The 20,000-nt window shown below is 40.5% G+C and overlaps 2 protein-coding genes across 2 annotated transcripts; one reads left to right on the top strand and one right to left on the bottom strand.

Moving 5' to 3' along the window:
* The first annotated feature begins 1,736 nt into the window (after positions 1 to 1,736).
* Positions 1,737 to 11,857, top strand: fsd1 (fibronectin type III and SPRY domain containing 1). Its single transcript, XM_061737781.1, has 13 exons — positions 1,737 to 1,936; positions 2,586 to 2,681; positions 2,800 to 2,931; positions 3,614 to 3,715; positions 4,002 to 4,024; positions 4,479 to 4,600; positions 7,016 to 7,225; positions 7,303 to 7,401; positions 7,922 to 8,069; positions 8,179 to 8,261; positions 9,182 to 9,433; positions 10,229 to 10,317; positions 10,410 to 11,857. The coding sequence occupies exons 1-13, from the start codon at positions 1,922 to 1,924 to the stop codon at positions 10,518 to 10,520; spliced, it is 1,482 nt and encodes a 493-aa protein (XP_061593765.1). The 5' UTR covers positions 1,737 to 1,921; the 3' UTR covers positions 10,521 to 11,857.
* Positions 11,858 to 11,891: 34 nt separating this feature from the next.
* On the bottom strand, positions 11,892 to 17,691 carry LOC133458168 (signal-transducing adaptor protein 1-like). Its single transcript, XM_061737782.1, has 13 exons — positions 17,502 to 17,691; positions 16,618 to 16,689; positions 16,407 to 16,526; positions 16,251 to 16,307; positions 15,695 to 15,846; positions 15,274 to 15,405; positions 14,843 to 14,912; positions 14,126 to 14,228; positions 13,949 to 14,035; positions 13,098 to 13,136; positions 12,907 to 12,957; positions 12,655 to 12,804; positions 11,892 to 12,565 (listed from the first exon to the last, which is right to left on the bottom strand). The coding sequence occupies exons 1-13, from the start codon at positions 17,589 to 17,591 to the stop codon at positions 12,507 to 12,509; spliced, it is 1,182 nt and encodes a 393-aa protein (XP_061593766.1). The 5' UTR covers positions 17,592 to 17,691; the 3' UTR covers positions 11,892 to 12,506.
* Between the last annotated feature and the right edge of the window lie 2,309 nt (positions 17,692 to 20,000).

The following is a 20,000-nucleotide window of genomic DNA, read 5'->3' as shown; positions in this document are numbered from 1 at the left end:
GCCAAAGGAACTGAAAAAGTGAATCACAAACACGTGGAAGAGGATAAAACAGGATCTGTGAACACTGAAAATGAGTTGAAAGACAGCAGTGATCAGTAGGTGCAGACTGAGCTATGTCTCCACTAGTCAGAGCTGCAAAAACTGTCCTATGATGCTACAAGCAGAGGGTTAACTTCCCAGTCTAATTCTAAAAAACAGACCTCCGAATGCTTCCAGGAGTTATTTACTGAAATTAGTTTCTGTAAGAGCTCAGACAAGAGTGAAGGAGTGTCCTTGTAATAAATTAATAAAACTCCCATATCATGTTTGGCAACAATGTACAGTATTCAAGAGAAGAAAAAAAAAACTTGCAGCCCTCAACCACAAAACTTAAAGAGTAAAGGAGCTATGACGTGTTTGCTTTACAGAGACTGACATGATTTCCTGAGGTATTAATAAAACGTCAGTGACAGGCTTTGGTCCACAGGGCTGAAGTACAACGGCTCAATTTTCAGCCATTTCTTCACATCTCTGTTTACGGCAGTCTGGTTTAGGGTTGGAGAAAGCCAGTCCACTTCACTCATCCCTTCTTTGCTACCCATCCTCACAGGACATGCAGCATGATGTGAAGTTGGATGGAGATAAACAAAAGGAAACAAAGTTACACTATGAGTAAGGTCTAAGATGTCAAAATACCCGGCAAATCTGAACCACTTATTAAAAGACACAGACTTAGATGGCCCTTATGACCCTATAGTCATTTCAGATACACAAATGTATGCTTTCGTCAACAGAAAATGGGTATTTATTTATTTATTTGTCTATCTATTTTTTGTATGTATCTTATGTCCCCTTTAATATGGCTCAATTAAAAAAAAAAACACACTTATTTACACCGCAACTCTCCAGAGTAAGTAAAGATGTAATTGCCTTTATTTCTTTATTAGAAAGACGTTTAATTTTACTTATATGGAAATCATGGGCCCCTTTTTTCTCATATATTAAGAAGCTTGATTTCCCTGCGGTTTCATAGTAATGTTATTTCTCCTAGTTGTGTGCGAGAATTTTTTTTTTATTAGTATTTAAATTTTTTTTCTTTACATATGTATGTATGCATGTTTTACTTGTTTTCACTCTGCTGGATGGATGTGAAGATTAGACAGTCTAGTAAGTAACATGATGTGCATTTATATGGCGAATAGTCTGGTTTTTTTGTGTGCGTTTCTTTTTTTTAGGACTATTTTTGTTAATGTCCTTTACTTAGGCATTACAATTCATATGTGCATTTATACGTGCATATATATTTGTCCTTCTCCCTTCTGGGCGGAGCTATAGGCTTCCCAAGGCCAATAGCAATAGGTATACATTTTCTTTTATACCAACCGCTATTAAAATGATCAATTCACATAAATTTTAATATTTTTAATACATTTTTATCTTTCTGCCTGCACTGCTGGAAGCACTTCTGCTTTTACTAATTTATTATGGTTACTATGTCATGTTTTAATGTTTTAATTGTTCTTATTTGTATGTCTGTCTTTGTATGATGACTGTTTCTCTGATACTGTTAATGTTTGTCGTGCCAAACATTCAATAAATAAAAAAAAAGAACACACTTATTTTATTTCATCACATTAATTTTATTCCCACATAATGAAATTCAAAGACAAATCTCTCTTTTCTCTGACTGCCTCTGAAGGCGGCAATCACATTACTCACAGCACCAAAGAAAAACTCCATTACCCAGAACGCTTTTCTCGCGCATGCGTGTCGGCCACTACGGCCCAAAGGCGTTGGTGGCTGGTGTCCGTCCGAAGATGCGTCTCTCTCCGGCAGCATCAGCACCAGCTCCGCCGCGCTAGTGAACCACAGACCGGGGCACGGAGGAGGGATACCGGGGGCTTTGGCAGCGGGAGCGGCGCCGGTGCATCTGAGCGGCAGTATGGGGGACCAGAAGGTGGGCCGGGCCGGTGAACAGGTGTCTCTGAGGGGGAAGCCGCCTCTGGACGGAGTGTACAAAGAAAGGGAAGGGGAGAGGCTGCGGAACCGGGGAGGTCCTGCATGCGGCACGGACGCGGCTCTCGCAGCCGCGCTGCCTGGTTAAACCGTCGACTGCCCGGTGAAACGGCAGGTTTATCGATAAATGCATGGCTGTAATGGACACGGGCGGGGAGGGGGGCCTTGGTGCAGCTTCTCTCGGACCGACAAACATTATACAGTCCTGAATGAATGGGCTCTTTGACCGGGGGGCGAGGCAGCGGGGCGGGGAGCATATCAGAGACGGGATTAACAATGTCGTTAGAAGTGGGCTCTGTGATGATTGTGCAGGTGCATTATTACATTACTGATGCGCATCCTTCCGCCCGTGAAGTGTCCTCCCCTTGCAGAGAGGAGGTCCCTCTCTGATCCCACCTGAACGACAGATGCACATCAAAGCCCAAAGCTTTGGGTGTCCACTCCAGTTAAGCACTGATTAGATCAGCTTCATCTGCACAAGAGGCTCTTCATTGAGCTGATGCTGTCACCTGCATCCCTCCATACAGCTGGTTACTTACTTGTTGGTGTTTTTTTTCACTCCAAAAGCATTTCTTCTTTCTTTTCTTTAGGATTCTCTGCGTAAGATCACTCACACACTGGCTGTGAAGAATGATGAGATCTCAAACTTCATCTGCACACTGAAGCAGAGCCTTGACAACCTGGAGGTACATGAACACACAACGGAAGGGTCGTGTCATCCAGGTCTCACACAGTTTGGCCGTGCTCCTTTCTCACTGTCTTCTTTAAGCTTACAAGTTTGTTATGTTTTTGCTCCGACACAAGGCCAACTCTAGCAGAGTGCAGGAGGATCTGGAGTCCGAGTTCACCAACCTCCACACCGTTCTGGACGAGATGAAGGACAACATGGTGACGCGAATCAAGCAGGAGAGGGCCAGCCGCACATACGAGCTACAGGTAGCTGCTGGTTTGATTTCTGATCAGTTTGGACCTTAAAACATGTCAAAATCATTTTAATGTCAACACTTGCAGCTTGTTATGATGTCTGTTAATAAGCATCTGCAAAAATGCACCCCATAATACATTAGATTTTCTCCAATCGTCTCTTGTGTATTAAAAAATAGATATGACAAAAACTAAGAAACATCTTTTTACCACAATGTCCACACGAGCTTCTTTGTGCTAACCTCACCTCATATGGTTTGATGCCACAAATCGTTGTCATGATATTTAACCTCTAAAACTTAGTGGCTGTATTTAGATGAGCATCTGATGACATGTCATCGTCACATGGCTGTGGGCTTATCATGGGTGTTATACAAAATAAAAGAAATTAGAGCCCTATCACTCAATTTATCACATTTGCAAGCAAAACCTAAAACCTATATGTGTTTGTTATGAGATTAACACAATATTGCATCACATCTTTACAGTAATACTTCCAACCTACATTTGCCAGATCATCATTTTTTTGGTCAGAATTATTCTTCTGCAGCCTCAGGACCAAGACATGACTTTCAGATGATGCAGCCAGCTCCGAGGCTCCCGCAGGAAGCACAGCAGTGTCATTATACTAAAGACAAACTTGTGAGAGTTTGTGGATGTGTCCCGTTTGACTGCGAGTCTGTGTTTTCCTCAGAGTCAGCTGAGCGCCTGCTCCAAAGCCTTGGAAAGTTCGGAGGAGCTGCTGGAGCTGGCCAACCAGACAATGTGCTCCTCTGAGACGGATGGCTTCACTCAGGTGACTGACACCCCTCACGCCTGTACACACCTGTACACACCTGTTCTGCAGTGTTGTTGCTGCACTCCCCCCCTCCCCCGACTCACTGTTCAGTTTTCCACAGCGGATTTCACTGTCTATAAATACAATTTAATCGTCTCTTCTTGTGTCGCCACAGTAGCAGTTGTTTTAACACATCCGCCAGCAACTTTGTATGTGTTACATGCCAACACGATGGACTCAGTTTTCTCTTCGCTCCGTATCTCTTCTCTCCTTTTCCTTTCCCTTCTCTGCTTCTCCTCCCCAGGCGGCCAAAGACATTAAGGATAGGTATAGTACTCAGCCATCCATTGCTCTCCTTTTTGTCCCATCCTCCTACAAGCAGCGAGCCATGTGCTAATGTAGCCTTGCATGCATCCCGACATGTAGCCACCGCAGCCGTGTGGTAGACAGTAAGCACCCTAGAAAAACCTCTCTCTCGGTAGGCCTTTTGTCTCTGTGTTTCCCACTGTCTCCTCGAGTCTGTACCATCCCGTGTCAGCACCTCCCTGGATGAACGGTTCTCCCTATCTCGCTCCGCTTCATAAGGGTGACGAGTTCAGTGGTAGTTACAGAAGTCTCTATAGTATTCTTTTATTAGTGACCAGAACTAGACCCAGCTGTTTATTCCCCCACCCCTGCTCTGGTTCAGTTGAATAATGTGAAGTGCTTGTTTCCACCCCATGTGTTTGTCTGTTTGTGTTTTTTTTTTTTTTTTCTTCTGTGTGTGTTTCTCTGCCTGCAGCGTGACGATGGCCCCGGCCTTCCGCCTCTCCCTGAAGGCTAAAGCCAGTGACAACATGAGTCACTTGATGGTGGATTTCAGCCAGGAGAGGGGGATGTTGCAGGGTCTCAAGTTTCTCCCAGGTCTGCGTCACTTTTAATACAAAGAAATGCATCATGGAAACAAAAGAGCAACCGTGTTTTTTTTCTTTTTTGAAATATTTTCCACTTAAAGGAGCTTGAGGCCGGATTGTGGCAGGATTTATGAAAAAAATTCGTATACGTTTTAAGTTTTCTAGTAATAATGTCAGATGAAGCGTTCCAAACCCAAAAGAATGAGCCCTCTAGTGTATCTCTCCGTTGCCTTGAACAGGCTGTGTGCTGCAAAATGTGCTGCAATTCGGTCCCGATTTTCCCGCGCTGGGCTGCGGATGTGACGTCACATGACGCTGCATGTGCGTTCTCCCCGTTCTCCCGTGCCGGCTTCACTGTTGGCTGCAGTACCCCCAACGGCCGTCGTGGTGAAGGGTGGCGCTAGAGAGTCTCATTTCTTAAAAGGAGCCTCAAGCTCCTTTAAAACTTCTATTACATTTCATTTCAAATAATTGTGTTTCTACTACATTTGCCAGGAGCTTTAATAATCAGAAAATCTTGGTGACTATGGGGTGGAAAAGCCTATTTGACTGAAGTGTAGTTGTTTGTGTCTGACGTGAACACCTGCAGAAGGCCGTTTTAATGTATTTAAAGAAGAATTTTCCACTTAAACTTAAAGATTTTTCCACTTAAACCTCATAGTCCAGTCACGTCAGCTTTGATAGAGGGATGTGACTGGCAGCCGTAGTTTTAAAGTTTTTATACATTCTATACTTTTATATAACAGCATTGTGGATTTCAAAGTAAAAGTGCTTGCTGCTGAGTGGCTAATATCGTTATTCAGACCTTCTGACAACATTGTTAGATTTATGTTTATGAGGAAAAGTTCCACGCTACAATCACATGGGCGGTAAGCTGTTGCGACCAAGCGTAGAAGTAACTGGGAATAATGGAGAAAAATAACTGCTTTCTAAAAGCAAAGAGTAGCATGTGTTTGCTCTTATTAAAATTCAGACCAGAAAAAGCATGAGCCACAAATATTGAATTTAATTGTGCTTCAAATGGTTGTTAACACCTTGTTATACAATGCTGAGAAGTGTGACATGACTAAGACCAGCAACAGTGCAATGCAGAGATCTCTCTATGTCCTTTCTGCATTTTTATTTTTTTTGTCAGATGTTTATTATTCAGCAGCAGTGATGCGCTCGCATACCACGCCACCATTTTCACCTTGCTGTGTTTGATTTTTCTCTCTTATTACATTCACTGCTGTTCATCCGTCGTTACCGGTTACACTCAACAGTCAGGCGCTCTGACTGATCAGATCTTTGACACTATCAATATTTTTGCATCTGAATACAAGATAAATAGGCTCAAAGTTGATTTCCTTTTCAGGGAAAAACTTTAATATAAACTGAATGATTAGGTTTTCTTATAATTTCCTGAAATTTTAGACAGAAAAACTGTTTCTGAAATCTGACCACATTGTGACCCAAAACTGAAATAGAGAAATGAAGATTATTTGAGGATTATATCTCAAAATCCAACTTTGATGTCACAGTCGAGGTAAACTCTTCCTCCACCGTGTTTACGAAAGCTGCAGTCTGATCGTTCTCACCAGCCTGCAAACAGGCACTCTGATACCATCCAGATATCAATAATATTGACCAGTGTAGCCACATTGCTCTGGCTGGTCTTCACTGCAGTTCATTTGGTTTGGGCCACGTTTTTATTTATAATTTTTCATTTACTTATTACTTTATTTGACAAAGTACGTGCAAATGTATCTTTTATAGATTGATCTCACTCACAGTGGGACACACTTGCGAAGGTCAAATTATATTCATTCATTGATGGACAGAGCCTTGGGTTCGGTGAATAGGATCCTCATTGTGCAGGGCTTTGTTTTTAAACATTGTCTGAGAACTATATTCAGAGTGAAACAGCAGCTTAATGTCACACAGGTGGACTTCCTGCAGTTTGTCCCACTTACAAGCATGTTATATGTGAATGAGTCAGAAGAATACCACAGCGCGCTGCCACACTCAACCTACGGGAGCTATCTCAAATCCTTTGATGCACTGATGTGCTCATGCAGCCTTTACTGCAGTCCAGCTCACTTTGGCGTTTTCAGCTCAGAGTAGGTCCCCCCATGTTGACTGTTTGACACCAAACAGCGCATTAACACAGGTGTCTGCACACACAGGTGAAAATAATTAACAAGATAAACAGTCATTTGATTTACATCAGTTTTAGTGTACTTGATGAAGAGCCTAAACAATTTATAAAATATTATACATGTTTGGTGCAATTCTGCCCCCACGTGGCAGAAATCAGTAATTGCAGTTGAATGTTTGACTTCAAGCTATGACGCTATTTTGGATTAATAATATGTTGTAAAATAAAACAGACAGAGTTGAGGAGGAGGATGTATATTGTAACAGATGAACTGTTTTCTCTCTCCAGTTCCTGCCACTCCGGAGATCCAGCTTCCAGAGTGCCAGGTGTGCGACAACACAGTGACTGTAGTTTGGACCTTACCAGAACCTGACACCAAAATAGACCACTACATACTGGAACATCGGCGCACAAATCACGAAGGGCCCCCTCGCATCAGAGAGGACTACCCCTGGATGGTGGTGGAGGGTATACGAGAGATGGACCACACAATCACAGGTTCCTACACTGTGGGGAGGTTTTGTTTTTTGTGGTTAAGCCTTGGGCAAAGTCACTCAGAACTTCTTTTGTTTCAGGTCTGCGCTTTGACACCCGCTACATAACATTCAGAGTGAGAGCATGTAACAAGGCTGTGGCTGGCGAGTTTTCTGAACCTGTTATATTGGAAACCCATGGTGAGAAAACCAGCAATGTACTTTTTTTTTTTAACACAAACTTGGAGGTTTTTTTTTGTGCATTTCTAAACAGAGAAGAAATGACTCAATTTAACCTAATAATGGAATCTCCCAAGTATTCACATGTCCCCCCCCTTAGGAATCCCTTTGTACTGGCTCCACATTCAGTGCATTTTGAAATTCTGGTATTAACATATCAAGTTTTAAATGATCAGGCACCAGATTATATTAGACACATTCGGCAGCCTTACATCCCCAGCAGGTCCCTGAGATCACGTGACCAGGGTCTGCTCATTATGAAGCAAACACGGCTGAAAACTAAAGGTTGCAGCACAGGCCCCCTCCCTCTGGATCTCCCTTCCTCTCAGCCTGAGATCTGTGGACTGTTATCTCTTTTTAAAAAGCAGCTAAAAACGCATTTTTTAAAACTTGCTTTTACACAGTTTTTTTCCTGTTTGTTATTGTGAAATAAAATGTTATTTTACTTTACTTTCTCAATTGTTTTCCCATCTATCTCCAGCCTTCAACTTCAAACTGGATTCAGGCTCAGCCCACCAGAACCTGAAGGTGGAGGACTTGAGTGTGGAGTGGGACAGTAGTGGGGGAAAGGTGCAGGAAATTCGCAAAGAAAAGAACCGAACCAATTCCCCGATGCACTCCCCAGCCAGGTTTGTATGAGAGTAAAACATGAACTGACTGTAAGGTACAAATCTCAGATATATTTAAGGAGCTTTGAGCGTCTATTGATCTTGGACTCACTGTCTCGTGTGTAACCAGGACAGCGCTGATGTCTCCTAAGAGAGCTCCGTCCACCCGTCCTGGCAGAGACAGGTTCACAGCAGAGTCCTACACGGTGCTGGGTAAGAATACACATGGTGAACAAATAGCAAGGAAAAAGTATATTTGTATAACAAGCCTGTGGAGCTGAAAAATGAGAATATGCAGTACCACAAATGACCACTAGAGGGATTGTGCTAGGGTCAGGGTTCAAGTTTACAGTGGAAAGAAGCTGCTTATGGTTCAAAACCCTTTTGTTTATGTCTACATGACAACTATAAGAGTTATTAGAATTCAAATGATCAATTTTAATGGTGTTTTTCAATTTGGGTGATGCAAAGGCTGCAGCCACATTTAGTGTCCTAGAATTGTCATCCAGATTATTCCCTTGCCTTTAAGAAAAGTGGTCTACAAACCAGCGGGTGACCTCATTGCAGGCCTTTTTCTTTTATAATACTGTGTAATCCAGATCAGACTACAGTACAAACATAGATGTGCAATGAGTCGAATACATGAATAAAATGTGTCGCCTTTTTTGGAACGGACAATAACGTTTGGATGTATCTATCAATTTATACAGTAGCTATATAGCAGAAGCTGTATAATTAAAAAAAATAATCTTAATTCCTCCAAAGTTTATGGGATAACTTCTAAGATTCCGGATTTCCTAATTAGTCAGTCATTCTATTTGTTGATTTTTCTCAGAAAATTATAAATGTGTATAAATGGGGTGAAAAAGGGTTATTTTTCATTCATCTTTTCTGTACGCTGCAGTACTCTGCAATACATTTGATTAGATCCAGACCATCTTTTATTATAATTTAAAATAACTGGTTCCCATGTAAAACTCGAAAAACAAAGACACAGAAATGAAGTTTCATCTTAGATTGTGTGTTCTTTTTTATTTTGAGGATTTAACCCCCAACAACACAAATAAACTTCAGAATTGGTTGACACGGCAGCTCCCACACGTGCATAAGTCATCGCTTGTTTGTCATGACAGGCGACACTATGATTGATGCTGGTCAGCAATACTGGGAAGTGCGGTTTGACAAAGAGAGCAAGGCCTTTGCCGCGGGCATCGCGCTGCGGAGTCTCGGACGGTTTGACCAACTGGGGAAAAGCGGCGCCTCCTGGTGCATCCACCTGAACAACTGGCTGCAGCAGAGCCTCACGGCCAAACACAACAACAAGGCTCGAACCCTCGACTGTCCCATCCCAAACAGTATAGGAGTCTATGTCAACTATGAGGAAGGTGAGAGAGAGATGGGTTTGCTGATCAACTGCAGGCTTTTGAAGACTTGCATGGCAACATGGCTTTTGTTTTTGGTGTTGTTGGTGAGTTATTGTGTATGTTTTCTTATTTTTTGTTTTGTTTTGTTTTTTTCATTATTTTTTTTTGGTATGCAGCGTCTGTTGAACAGACGGACAGACCATCTTCATATGTATTGTTTTATTTTTTTGAGAAAGGGGCTTGTAATATAAGGCTTTCTTCTTCTTGCCCCTTTTCGATCATGGAATGGAACATGTATGTGAACTACCATTTCCATGATACGGAATAAATAAAATTGAAATGAAATGAAACATAAATTAAGTAGTTACTTCTTGTACAGGACTGTCTCAGAAAATTTTAATATTGTGATTTTCTGTAATGCAATTACAAAAACAAAAATGTCATACATTCTGGATTCATTACAAATAAACTGAAATATTGCAAGCCTTTTATTATTTTAATATTGCTGATCATGGCTTACAGCTTAAGAAAACTCAAATATCCTATCTCAAAAAATTTGAATGTTCTGGGAATCTTAATCTTAAACTGTAAGCCATAATCAGCAATAATAAAATAATAAAAGGCTTGCAATATTTCAGTTTATTTGTAATGAATCCAGAATGTATGACATTTTTTTTTTAATTGCATTACAGAAAATAAAGAACTTTATCACAATATTCTAATTTTCTGAGACCGTCCTGTAAATGTCCCTTTTCACTTCTTTTTTTTTTTTCTCCATGTAGTTCAAAGTTTGTTTTGTTTCTTCTTCCTCCCCAGGTGTACTATCCTTTTACAACGCCAAAACCAAGCAGTTGATACATTCCTTCAAAACAAAGTTCCAGCAGCCGGTCATCCCGGCTTTCATGGTAAGAAAAGTTTCTGTCAAAGCAGCAGTTGTGCTAGAGAAGACACTTTTCTTCTAGATTTTTAAAACGGGGCGTTGATTTTGTGGTGGCAGGTGTGGAACGGCACCTTCTCTGTAGTAACGGGGCTGCAGGTTCCCAGCGTGGTGCAGAGCGGTCAGAGGAAGAACAGCGGCACCAGCAGCTCCAACGCCAGCCTCACGTAGACGCAGCCACACATCCAGCTCCGTCTGGCCTCAGTCACCGCTGCAGACCACACCACCCACACCGACTGAAGCCCCAGCCATATCACGGAAGAGTCACATGAATGGAGCGTGGTAGTTTCTGTGTTGCATGACGGGGAAGCTGGTCGTCTGCTCCGTCGGTGGCAGGATCTTTCAAATGTATGACTCTAGCTATTGTGACTGCTTGGGGCACATTAGGTTTGTTCGTACTAGTTTACCTCTCGCTGCACATTAATCCGGCACCGTCCTGCTGCTGCTAGAGCACCGATTTAGCGCTGGCCGCTGCTTCTTTCATTATCACCAAAAGTGTCAGCTGTGCTGTCATGCCTCCCGCTGCAGCTTCAGGGTCATGCTCCTCCCTGCTCTAACCCTGTGCCTTCCTGTTCATTTCCTAACCGATTTGACAAAATCGGGTCATCTGCAACTTCTCACTTGTATTTCTCCTCCCCTTAAAATCATGTAACTGTGTCAGTATAAGACGGTTGTAACATGGCGGAACTAGCCTCTACTTATCAGTCAACCAGTGTAACCCAAATACTAGCCTGCTCTTAGACAATGTGACTGTACAGAAAGCAGCTCATCGCTGAACACATGCTTATTCAACTCTTGTCTTAAATAATTAATCATAAGAAATGATTTCTTTGCCAAGGCATGCAAACGCAACAGTGTTTACTGGATTTCACTGTAGTCATGACCCACATTTTATGAGCAAAAAGCTGGGTCCTTCAACCTCCCGCTGAGGTTTTGTTAGTGTTTAGTGTCTGTAGTCGGGTCTGACAGACTTGCACACAGAGTTGAGGGAGTTCTCCTCACTATAACTCCTTGTAGTGAATTTATAGTCAATTCAGATGTGCATTCAGAGTTATTTGAAATGTCTGTGGCCTCTCACACCAGATTGCACCATAATGCTTCTATGTTTATATCTAATAACACAATTTTATTTGCAGCGGAGAGCTCCTGCTGTGGTTAGTGGACTGTCTGCAGTCCAGATATAATCCATTAGGTAACCAGTAGCTCCAGCTAACAAATGACATGATCAAGAGTACGCCGTGCTCGGGGGGGACACCTGGGGTCGAGAAGCAAAGTAATAAACTCTAGAAACATCTGAAGCCTGAGTAGCTTCTCTCGTTACAGTTCTGCTCCGCCACATCTCCCCACATGTCAGCGGTCTCCCGAGTAGCTGCCATCTGCAATGCTTTAAAGAAGTGTCCAGCTCAGTGTTTCGTTCACTTTATTTCAAATGTCACACTTTTATTGTAAATACTTACATTTTTCCACAAAAATGTATCCGTCATTGAGGTAATAAAGGAGTGAGAACACATTGTTTTTGGATGTATCTTGTATCTATGTATATTTCTCTTTTTAAAAAAAACAACTTTATCACCGGTTCATTTGTTATTATTTTAAGTCTGCTGCACGGCGCATACTAGAAATTGCTTGGTCACATCTGATTGGATGCAACAGATGCAAGAGTTTCACTTCACTTAAAAACTATTTACAGTACATTCACGCACAGGAGGCTACAGAACAAAAGTATAAGAACTCTCTTCATGTAAATACTTCAGCAGTACATTGTGTAGTATAAACATGAATATCACGTGCCTATTAGGCAGTACAAGTTTATCTGTGCAAAAATAAAAAGATGATTCAAGATTGAGGTGAGGAAATCAACACTGATACAGAACGTCTGGCACAATCTGATAAAGTGTGGTGCTGTCGATGTGCAAATGTGCAAAATGTACAAGAAAAACCTGAAGATAATGTGGCATGTGCACCCATCTTTACAGTCACTTAATTCACTAATGAATGTCCAAGAGGGCCAAATCAATAAAATGTCAATCTTCAGAGAGACTTAACAGCAGACAGTTGAGGAAGGAGGAGGGGCAGCAGAGTCGTGATGGAGACGTCCTGCTGTCCATCAGCTGCCGTACAGGTTTCATCACAGATGGATGGCTTTCAGTGGCCATGTCACTCCTTGGCCTTCTGCGCCAGCCGGAGTTTGAGTTCTGACATCATCCCCAGAGGAACTAGAGGATGTCAGGGGAATGAATTTTAGTATTGTGGCAGTAAAATGAGAGAAATTCTGAACTGGTTTCTACTGAGGGTCAAGCCTTACTCTGTTTTTGGATGTCTACGTTGAAAGGCGCTCCGGGATCTCTGTTGGTGGTAGAAGTGGAGGAGGAGGAGGAGGCAGATGTTAAAGGGATTCCTTTGCGGGGAAGGGGAGTTGGAGGTGTCATTTTCTTCATGGGTTTCCTTTCTGGTACTGAAAAATACAAACACATAAAAAGAGATGTTAATATTAGCCATTTATGATATTTACAAGGATTTTCTCTACTAAAAGGAATAATGACACTGAGGTACTTACTTGGCGGTGGAACAACACGTAATTCCCCTGTCTCGTTATCTTTCTTCTCCACTGTTTGAAAACAGATGACAGTGAGCGACGTGGCGGAAAAAATGAAGACACACCTGTTTAAGCTTATCAGACTGCAGGGCAGATGCCAGGAATGAGAGGAGGGCTGTCTTGACGAGTCGGTGGTGACTAATTATACTCACATTTTTCCTCTGTAGCCGGTTCAGGATTTGCAAAGGAACCTAAGAAACAAAACACAGAGTAAAGAACCGTAAACAAAGATAAAGACTTAGTCACGGTGGACTCTCCAGAGCCCAAAATATGCTGGTTGCACGCAGGTTTTAAAAAAAAATCTACACAATGAATATGATCTGTGACGTAAAGGGCGGTCTTGGATCCAGACTGGAATACTTTTATCGCATTTAAAATGACTGGAGAGCCTTTTGTGGACCCTAGGCGAGTCCAGCTTAACACTAAGATGAGGCACGTAAGGAAAGGTTTTGCAAAAGTTTCAAAACCAATATATTTGTCTTTGTTTTAATACTGTTTTTATTCTTGATCTTGTCAGTTTGTGTAGTTACTCTGGTCAGCGTTGACATTTTTCTCTCACAGCGTTCACATTTAGTTTTCTCCTAACTTGAAAATCCTCTCAACTTTGTCATGTTGACAATAGCTTGTAGTCTAAAAGTTCAAAACAACATTTAAAGAAAGCTGCTTCCCAGCTGTCCTGAGGCAGGCAGAAGAAGAGTGGTTGACTGGGAGTGTGTTTGTGGACTGAATTCACAAAGCGATCACAAGGTCAGAGGGAAACAAGCTTTTGTTGACTCATGTGCTGATATGCGGTGAATAAACCCATCACTTTTATCGTGCTGCTTTTTCCCATGATTTTGATTAATGTGCTTGTGGCTTGGAAGAAACTCAGAGGTTGAGCCACATCAATGTAGAAGAGGAATTTTCTCGACCCGTGACATAAAGGTGAGAGCAAACAGGTGAGGCAAAGAGTGTAAAGGTTTAGTAGCTGGGTGTGTGTGGTTGTTATGTAAAGAGACGGTACCTGGTTTGAAAGGCAAACTTGGTGGAAGTGGGTCTGCTAAAGTCTGCTCTATCTTCTCTCCACTTTCATTATCAGATGACACGAACCCTGTCAAGGTTTAGAGTTTTGCGTTAAAAACAAACAGATGGAAAGAGAGCATAAGAAGGGGGAAAAGTATTTATATATATTTATGCTTACTGATCTTCTCCTCGTAGTAGCCCTCGATGATGAGGGGAATCAAAATTCCATCAGTTTTGTCTACCAGGTAGGTGACCACGTCGTGCAGCGTTTCGCAGAAGACCTGTGCAGAAAACCAGCCGTTCAACAACCACAGAGTCATCAATTACATAAATTCAATGAAACTGTGACATAACATTGCACTCAAGTCAACCTCAGTAACCAGGATGTGCATCTCTAAAATTCCTGCATCCAGCATTGTTGCTATTTTAAATTCAGTTTCCCGACTGCCACATGCAGAAAAAGATGTCTGCGGGCATTTTTTCACGTCTTGGTGTTACTTAACAGGTGAGCTGTGACCTTGGAAGCCCCCATTTATAGGGGATATTTTTAAGGTGTGTTTCAACATTTTTATAGTCACTTCAACTTTGATCAGTCGTAAACTGGAGTTCACTACCATCATAAAGCCATAAAAACTCCAGCTAGCAAGTGCAATTACATTCCTTTACTATTTATTACTTCCAGGTTGCACTTAGTTAAAATCCTGCCCTGCAGAATTCATAAGGTAATAAGAAAACAACATTTTCACTCCCACTTCATGCATTAAGAGTGGTATGTTTACAGTATATAGTGTGTTTTTCTCAATGCTGCAGACTCCATTGATTAATCTGTGGCAGATTCAGTACGTACAAAATAAACTAGTCATGTCTGGAACTGGACCTGAGTTTTAATACTTACAGGGTTTTCCACAGCAATGTTGAAGCCGCCCTCATGATTACGAGCCACACGATAGTGTCTGAATATAGTTCTGCAAAAACGACAACTAAACTGTGAAGCTGAACAAAATGAACGTGAATAATAGCAAACGTGAAAGGAGCACAGTGTCATTTATGAAAATTAAAATTTAGAAATCACAGAAAAATCCCCAAAATGGGAGAAGATCCAGATATTTATAAGAGATTAGCAAACTCTTGGCCTTGGTCAGCAAAGAAACACAAAATTTTGCACTTTGAATTTGATTTTGTCTACTCTGTCCTTTTTTCTTTGGACATCTCGTTACAGTCTTGCAGTGATGACAATATAAATGGGTTTTAGGTTATAAACAAACTTGCGACCACATGATTTCGATGGTCTATGTGCATACATGCTTTAGATATTTGTGTGCATACCTATCAATTTTCTGTCTTGTGGTAACAGCAAAAGAAGTTCCATCTCTTCCCGGTCTCAGCAGCATGTTTCCTCTTTTGGCTTCTCTCTCAAGCAGAAACTGTGCTTCCATGCGGGATATGGGGTAGTAACAACTGCAGAATGGAAGAAAACAGGTATATCATTTATTGATGACAGGAAAATCAAAAACACAAACCCGTCGTCTCCATTTTGGCTTTGGAACAGATGGAGGTGGTAAAAGTATCAGGTAGCATCTGTATAATGAATAGATGTGTTGTGGTCTTACTATATATTTTATTCTTAGGTAATTACATTAAAACTGACAAATCATTCCAGTTGTGTGTTAGAAACACTGTTTACAGATGGTTCACCGTGCCATCTCTTAGGTGGTCACGTTTGAGGATGAAAGTCACTGATACTCACGTGGGCATCTCCGAGTCGAGGCTGAGGTAATGACTGCCGTCAGTGTCGGTGGTTGAAGAGACCTGTGTTATCCTTTCCTTCTCTTTGTCGACCGCCACGGTCAGCATGTGGATCTGACCCGGCATCAGGTTGAGGGAGGACGGCACGGACAGCTGCAGGGAGACACAGTTTCTCTTTTAATCTGCGCAAATGTGAGTGCAGAATAACCTAAATGTAACATCTTGAAAAACAATAGGACAGCTACAGTATAATAGTTGATTTAATAAAGTTAATTTTGTCCATGGCTTTACAATTTAATTTGCTGATTCTTTTTGTCGGGCAAGAATATTTAGGTTTTTTTAAATACCTGACATGTTTCTGCGGTTACTTACGCAACAACGCTGATAAATTGGTGGTTCACACACACCATCACGTGACTCTGATGAAGGCGGAAGTAACCGCCGAAACGTGTAAGGTATTTATAAAACCTAAATATTCTTGTCCGACAAAAAGAATGACCAAATTAAGCTATAATAGTTCTTTCTCTGAAGTGAGATAAATGCAACAGAGCCCAGACCTCGGCCACAGATTGAATGAAGCCTTTCCAAAGCTCACGGCTTTCCACACTCGGAGCCTGCAAAGACAAAAGATGACAGGAAAACTGTGTGAAAAGAGGAACTACAATATTTATAAAAATAAACATATTCAAACATAAATAAAGATATTCACTCACAATTAATTTGACATTGGATTCTTCCATCTGGAGGGTGAACTTGGCCCCATCTAAGTTACAGTCTGGACTGGTGTCGTTTGTGACTGAGATAAAGCCCCTGAGATCCAGTTTCTCTGTGTACTAATGAAACACACATAAGCAATGACGTTAAAGGATAAATGATCATCCAAATCTTTGTATCTCACCAACCGACTTCACTAAAAAGACTTACATCACCGTCTCTCTTATTGTTGAAGAAAAAAAGTGTGCTTCCACACAGGCAGGCCCACAGTTTCTGGGGTGTCTGGAGCAAATACAAAGATAGAAAATAAATGACAACACATGGTTAAAACTTAAGAAACACGAATACAAAGTGGAGAAAACAAGGAAAATATATACATGTTACACAACAAGGAAATGAAACTGGTTTAAGCAGATGAAATTATTTGATTGGATTTGATTAGGCAACATTTTATAAATATGACAATATTGATGTTTGTTGGAACTGTTTGGACTGAAAGAAAATAACCTTTTTGCCATTATGTGTTTCTAGTCAGAGAAAACTGAAGTCCAGAAAAACCTGAATAAGGAATTTTATAACCAATTAAGATAATAAGGACTGGACTGTAAAACACAAATAGTTTTTTTTTTTTTTTAAGATTTCCCTTTGGTTTTATTTGCTTAGATGTACGAATTGACAGTATTTTATCAGTGCAGAAAAGCAGAAAGAGCAACAAGTTTTTGTATAGCCTATATTTATTTTGCAAAGCCAGCCATTCAGTACCTGGCTTACTCAAGTTTTTACAACACGAAAGGCAGGAAACCTCTTAAAAAAGTTGGAGAGACAAACAGGTGCTGCACAGAAACTAAAGTCAAAATGCACATGCACGAATAAGAAGTAGATAACTTAATAAAGCAAAAACATAAATTCCACGGCCCAGAAGTGATGAATGGCAGCATCAGGGGTTCTCATGTGTCAAGTGTCAACATGTGTCAGTTGGAAATACTTTTATTTATTAAGTAATCATAATCTAATTCTACTGAAGTTTCGCCTCACCAACCTAAAGATCACTGACTTCAGCCATGTGTAACACTGGTCAGTGTGCAGAGCTTTACCTTCTCTTTGAACGGCTTCTTCTCCAGGTAACCCTCATGGTAACATTCTGGCAGCTGGCTATTCCTTCGTCCCGTTCGCTTTGCCATCATAGCTCCTGGTTATAAGGAGTTATATATTGATTTGACAAAAACACAGTTTAATAAATCCACCGTTGAAAGTGTTGGCAGTGTTAATCTGTTCACAACTCCCTTCACGGAACACTGGAGGAACAAATATCTGTCAGTCAGTAGTAGCTGGTGGACACGCCCTCCCTGGCTCCTGATTGGACAGTGTCAGGACTCCCTGGCTCCTGATTGGACAGTGTCAGGAAAGGGGCGGGTTTAAATATAACCACAGGTGAAACTGCCTCTGACATCCTCAAGGATGGAAAGTACCATGCCAAACACATCAGTAGATATGGAGTCAATAAGGAAATTAAGACAAGAAAAACAAGCCTTTGTGATAATGAGTTCAATTTAGTTGGAGAAAATGTCATAAACTTGCGCAACTCTTGAGAACTAACAGGATTCCCCGCACTCTAGTGTGACTCAGTTACAGTCTAGTATCGAGACATAGAAAGCTGTGGTTTCAATATTGTGGTGAAGACTGTAGATTTATCAAGATGGCTGGATAAAGCCTGTAAATCATCCACTCTCAGAGATGTGTGGGCTGTGACAGTTTATGAGGTGATAATTGACAAATTGATCACATGCTGAAAGTCTGGCTGCTCTCCAGCAAAATAAAAAATATTGTGTAATAACTTGTTATATAATTAAAATTCTTTTTTGAGAAACCGAAAATTGATTGAGACACTTACTGCAACTGTCATGATTTATGAGTTACATAATTCTATTGAAATTTGAGCACTGAAGCTGTTTTCTTAATTCTGAACATTTAATTGAAAACATAAGTGCAAGATTAATTTATAATAAAAATGTTCATTTTCCAGCTGAAAATATAAAAACTGCCTTCCACTATATGAATTAAAGCTGAAAAATATCAGTTATGTCAAAGCATGTATCATAATATTTCATCAATATAATATGTTTAATAGTTTTTTCAGTGTTGTCAGGGTACTTTCCTTATCATATTTACAGTACCTGTCAAAAGTTTAGACACACTTAATGCTTTAGCATCTTGACTTGTACTTCTTTATTTACAGTAATGCGACACATCTATACAACACAAGACAGTATGCAATGCAAAACATAACATAACATCACATAAAAGTGTAGGTCAATACAGACAAAACATAAGACAGAAAGAGAGACAACACCAAACAAATTCTAAGTAAGAGCAGAATTTGTATTTTTTTTTAAGTATTTTTGAGTACGTAGTTCTAGGCAGTGTGATGATTGTACATGATGACGTAAATAATTATTAATTTGTAATTAAATAGATATACAATAAAATTTAACAAGCCAGATGTTTAAAGCCGTATTCATTCATTTATAGAATAAATACCCAAATTCCCATCAAAGAAGAGTGTGTCACTAACACCTGAGTCACCCCTGACTCCAACTGGCCCAGTGTGAACCAGAAACCCTTCAGAACATCCAGGAAGCGTTTGGGTCTGGAGGCTGTTTCACCTCTCAATAATTATTTCAATTTGAGTGTTGTGTTGTGCTAGTTAATGAAGTGAAACCTCTGCATATTTCTCTGACTTCTGACATGTTGTATAGTCCGAAGTCTAAATTGTTACTTATATTAAATTGCTGACAATGGTTATACACAGGTTAACGAGTGCAGAATGGCATGAGCCCAAAATTGGTGTCTTATCTCACTTGAGTCCCATCCAACCATATAAGCCAACCAAAAAGGACAATACACAAAGTCCAGTACATAGACCATGGACCATGCCATATGGAGCCACATTTTCCAGCCCAATAATATCTCAGATAGCCCCACATTACAAATGTTGGCTGGGTGAAAGTATTCTGAAATTGATTAAAGTTATCAAATAAACGTGCAAGCGGAAAATGCATTTCCTATGGACAAAAGCTGCATTTCTCAAAATCCTAGCTTTTCCAGAATGTGCCGCCTTAAATGAGATTTAAGTGAGATTTTTTTTTCTTCTTTATTGAACACAATAAAACAACATAGAACAGTAATTAAACATCTTCTCGTAAGGATGATAGTATACTTAGTAGACATAATGAGATGCTGTCAAATATAGAGCTATATAGAAAAACAATTAACTATATATTGAAATACAAGACAAACAGGGGTTTTATAGTGCAAACTATAAAAGTATCACAGTATTTAAAATCAGGCAAACAAAACTGCCAAAAAGAGGAGCAAGGACTGAGGCATGCAGCAAAAAAGCAGAAAACAAGATATATAGTCACAAATCTTTTTAGCCATTTTGTTGGAGTCTATTTTCCTTAGGGATAAGAAGAATAATTTAAAATCATTTAAAAACCAATCAAAGGAAGGTTTGCTATTCCTCCACTTACTACAATGAATATGATATTTGCCCATGAGAATAACTATATTTATTATGTCAGATACATTCCACT

Source organism: Cololabis saira, chromosome 13 (genome assembly GCF_033807715.1).
Source record: "Cololabis saira isolate AMF1-May2022 chromosome 13, fColSai1.1, whole genome shotgun sequence".
NCBI lineage: Eukaryota > Metazoa > Chordata > Actinopteri > Beloniformes > Belonidae > Cololabis > Cololabis saira.
Note: the sequence above shows the minus strand (reverse complement) of the source record. Positions and strands in the feature narration are given on the sequence as shown.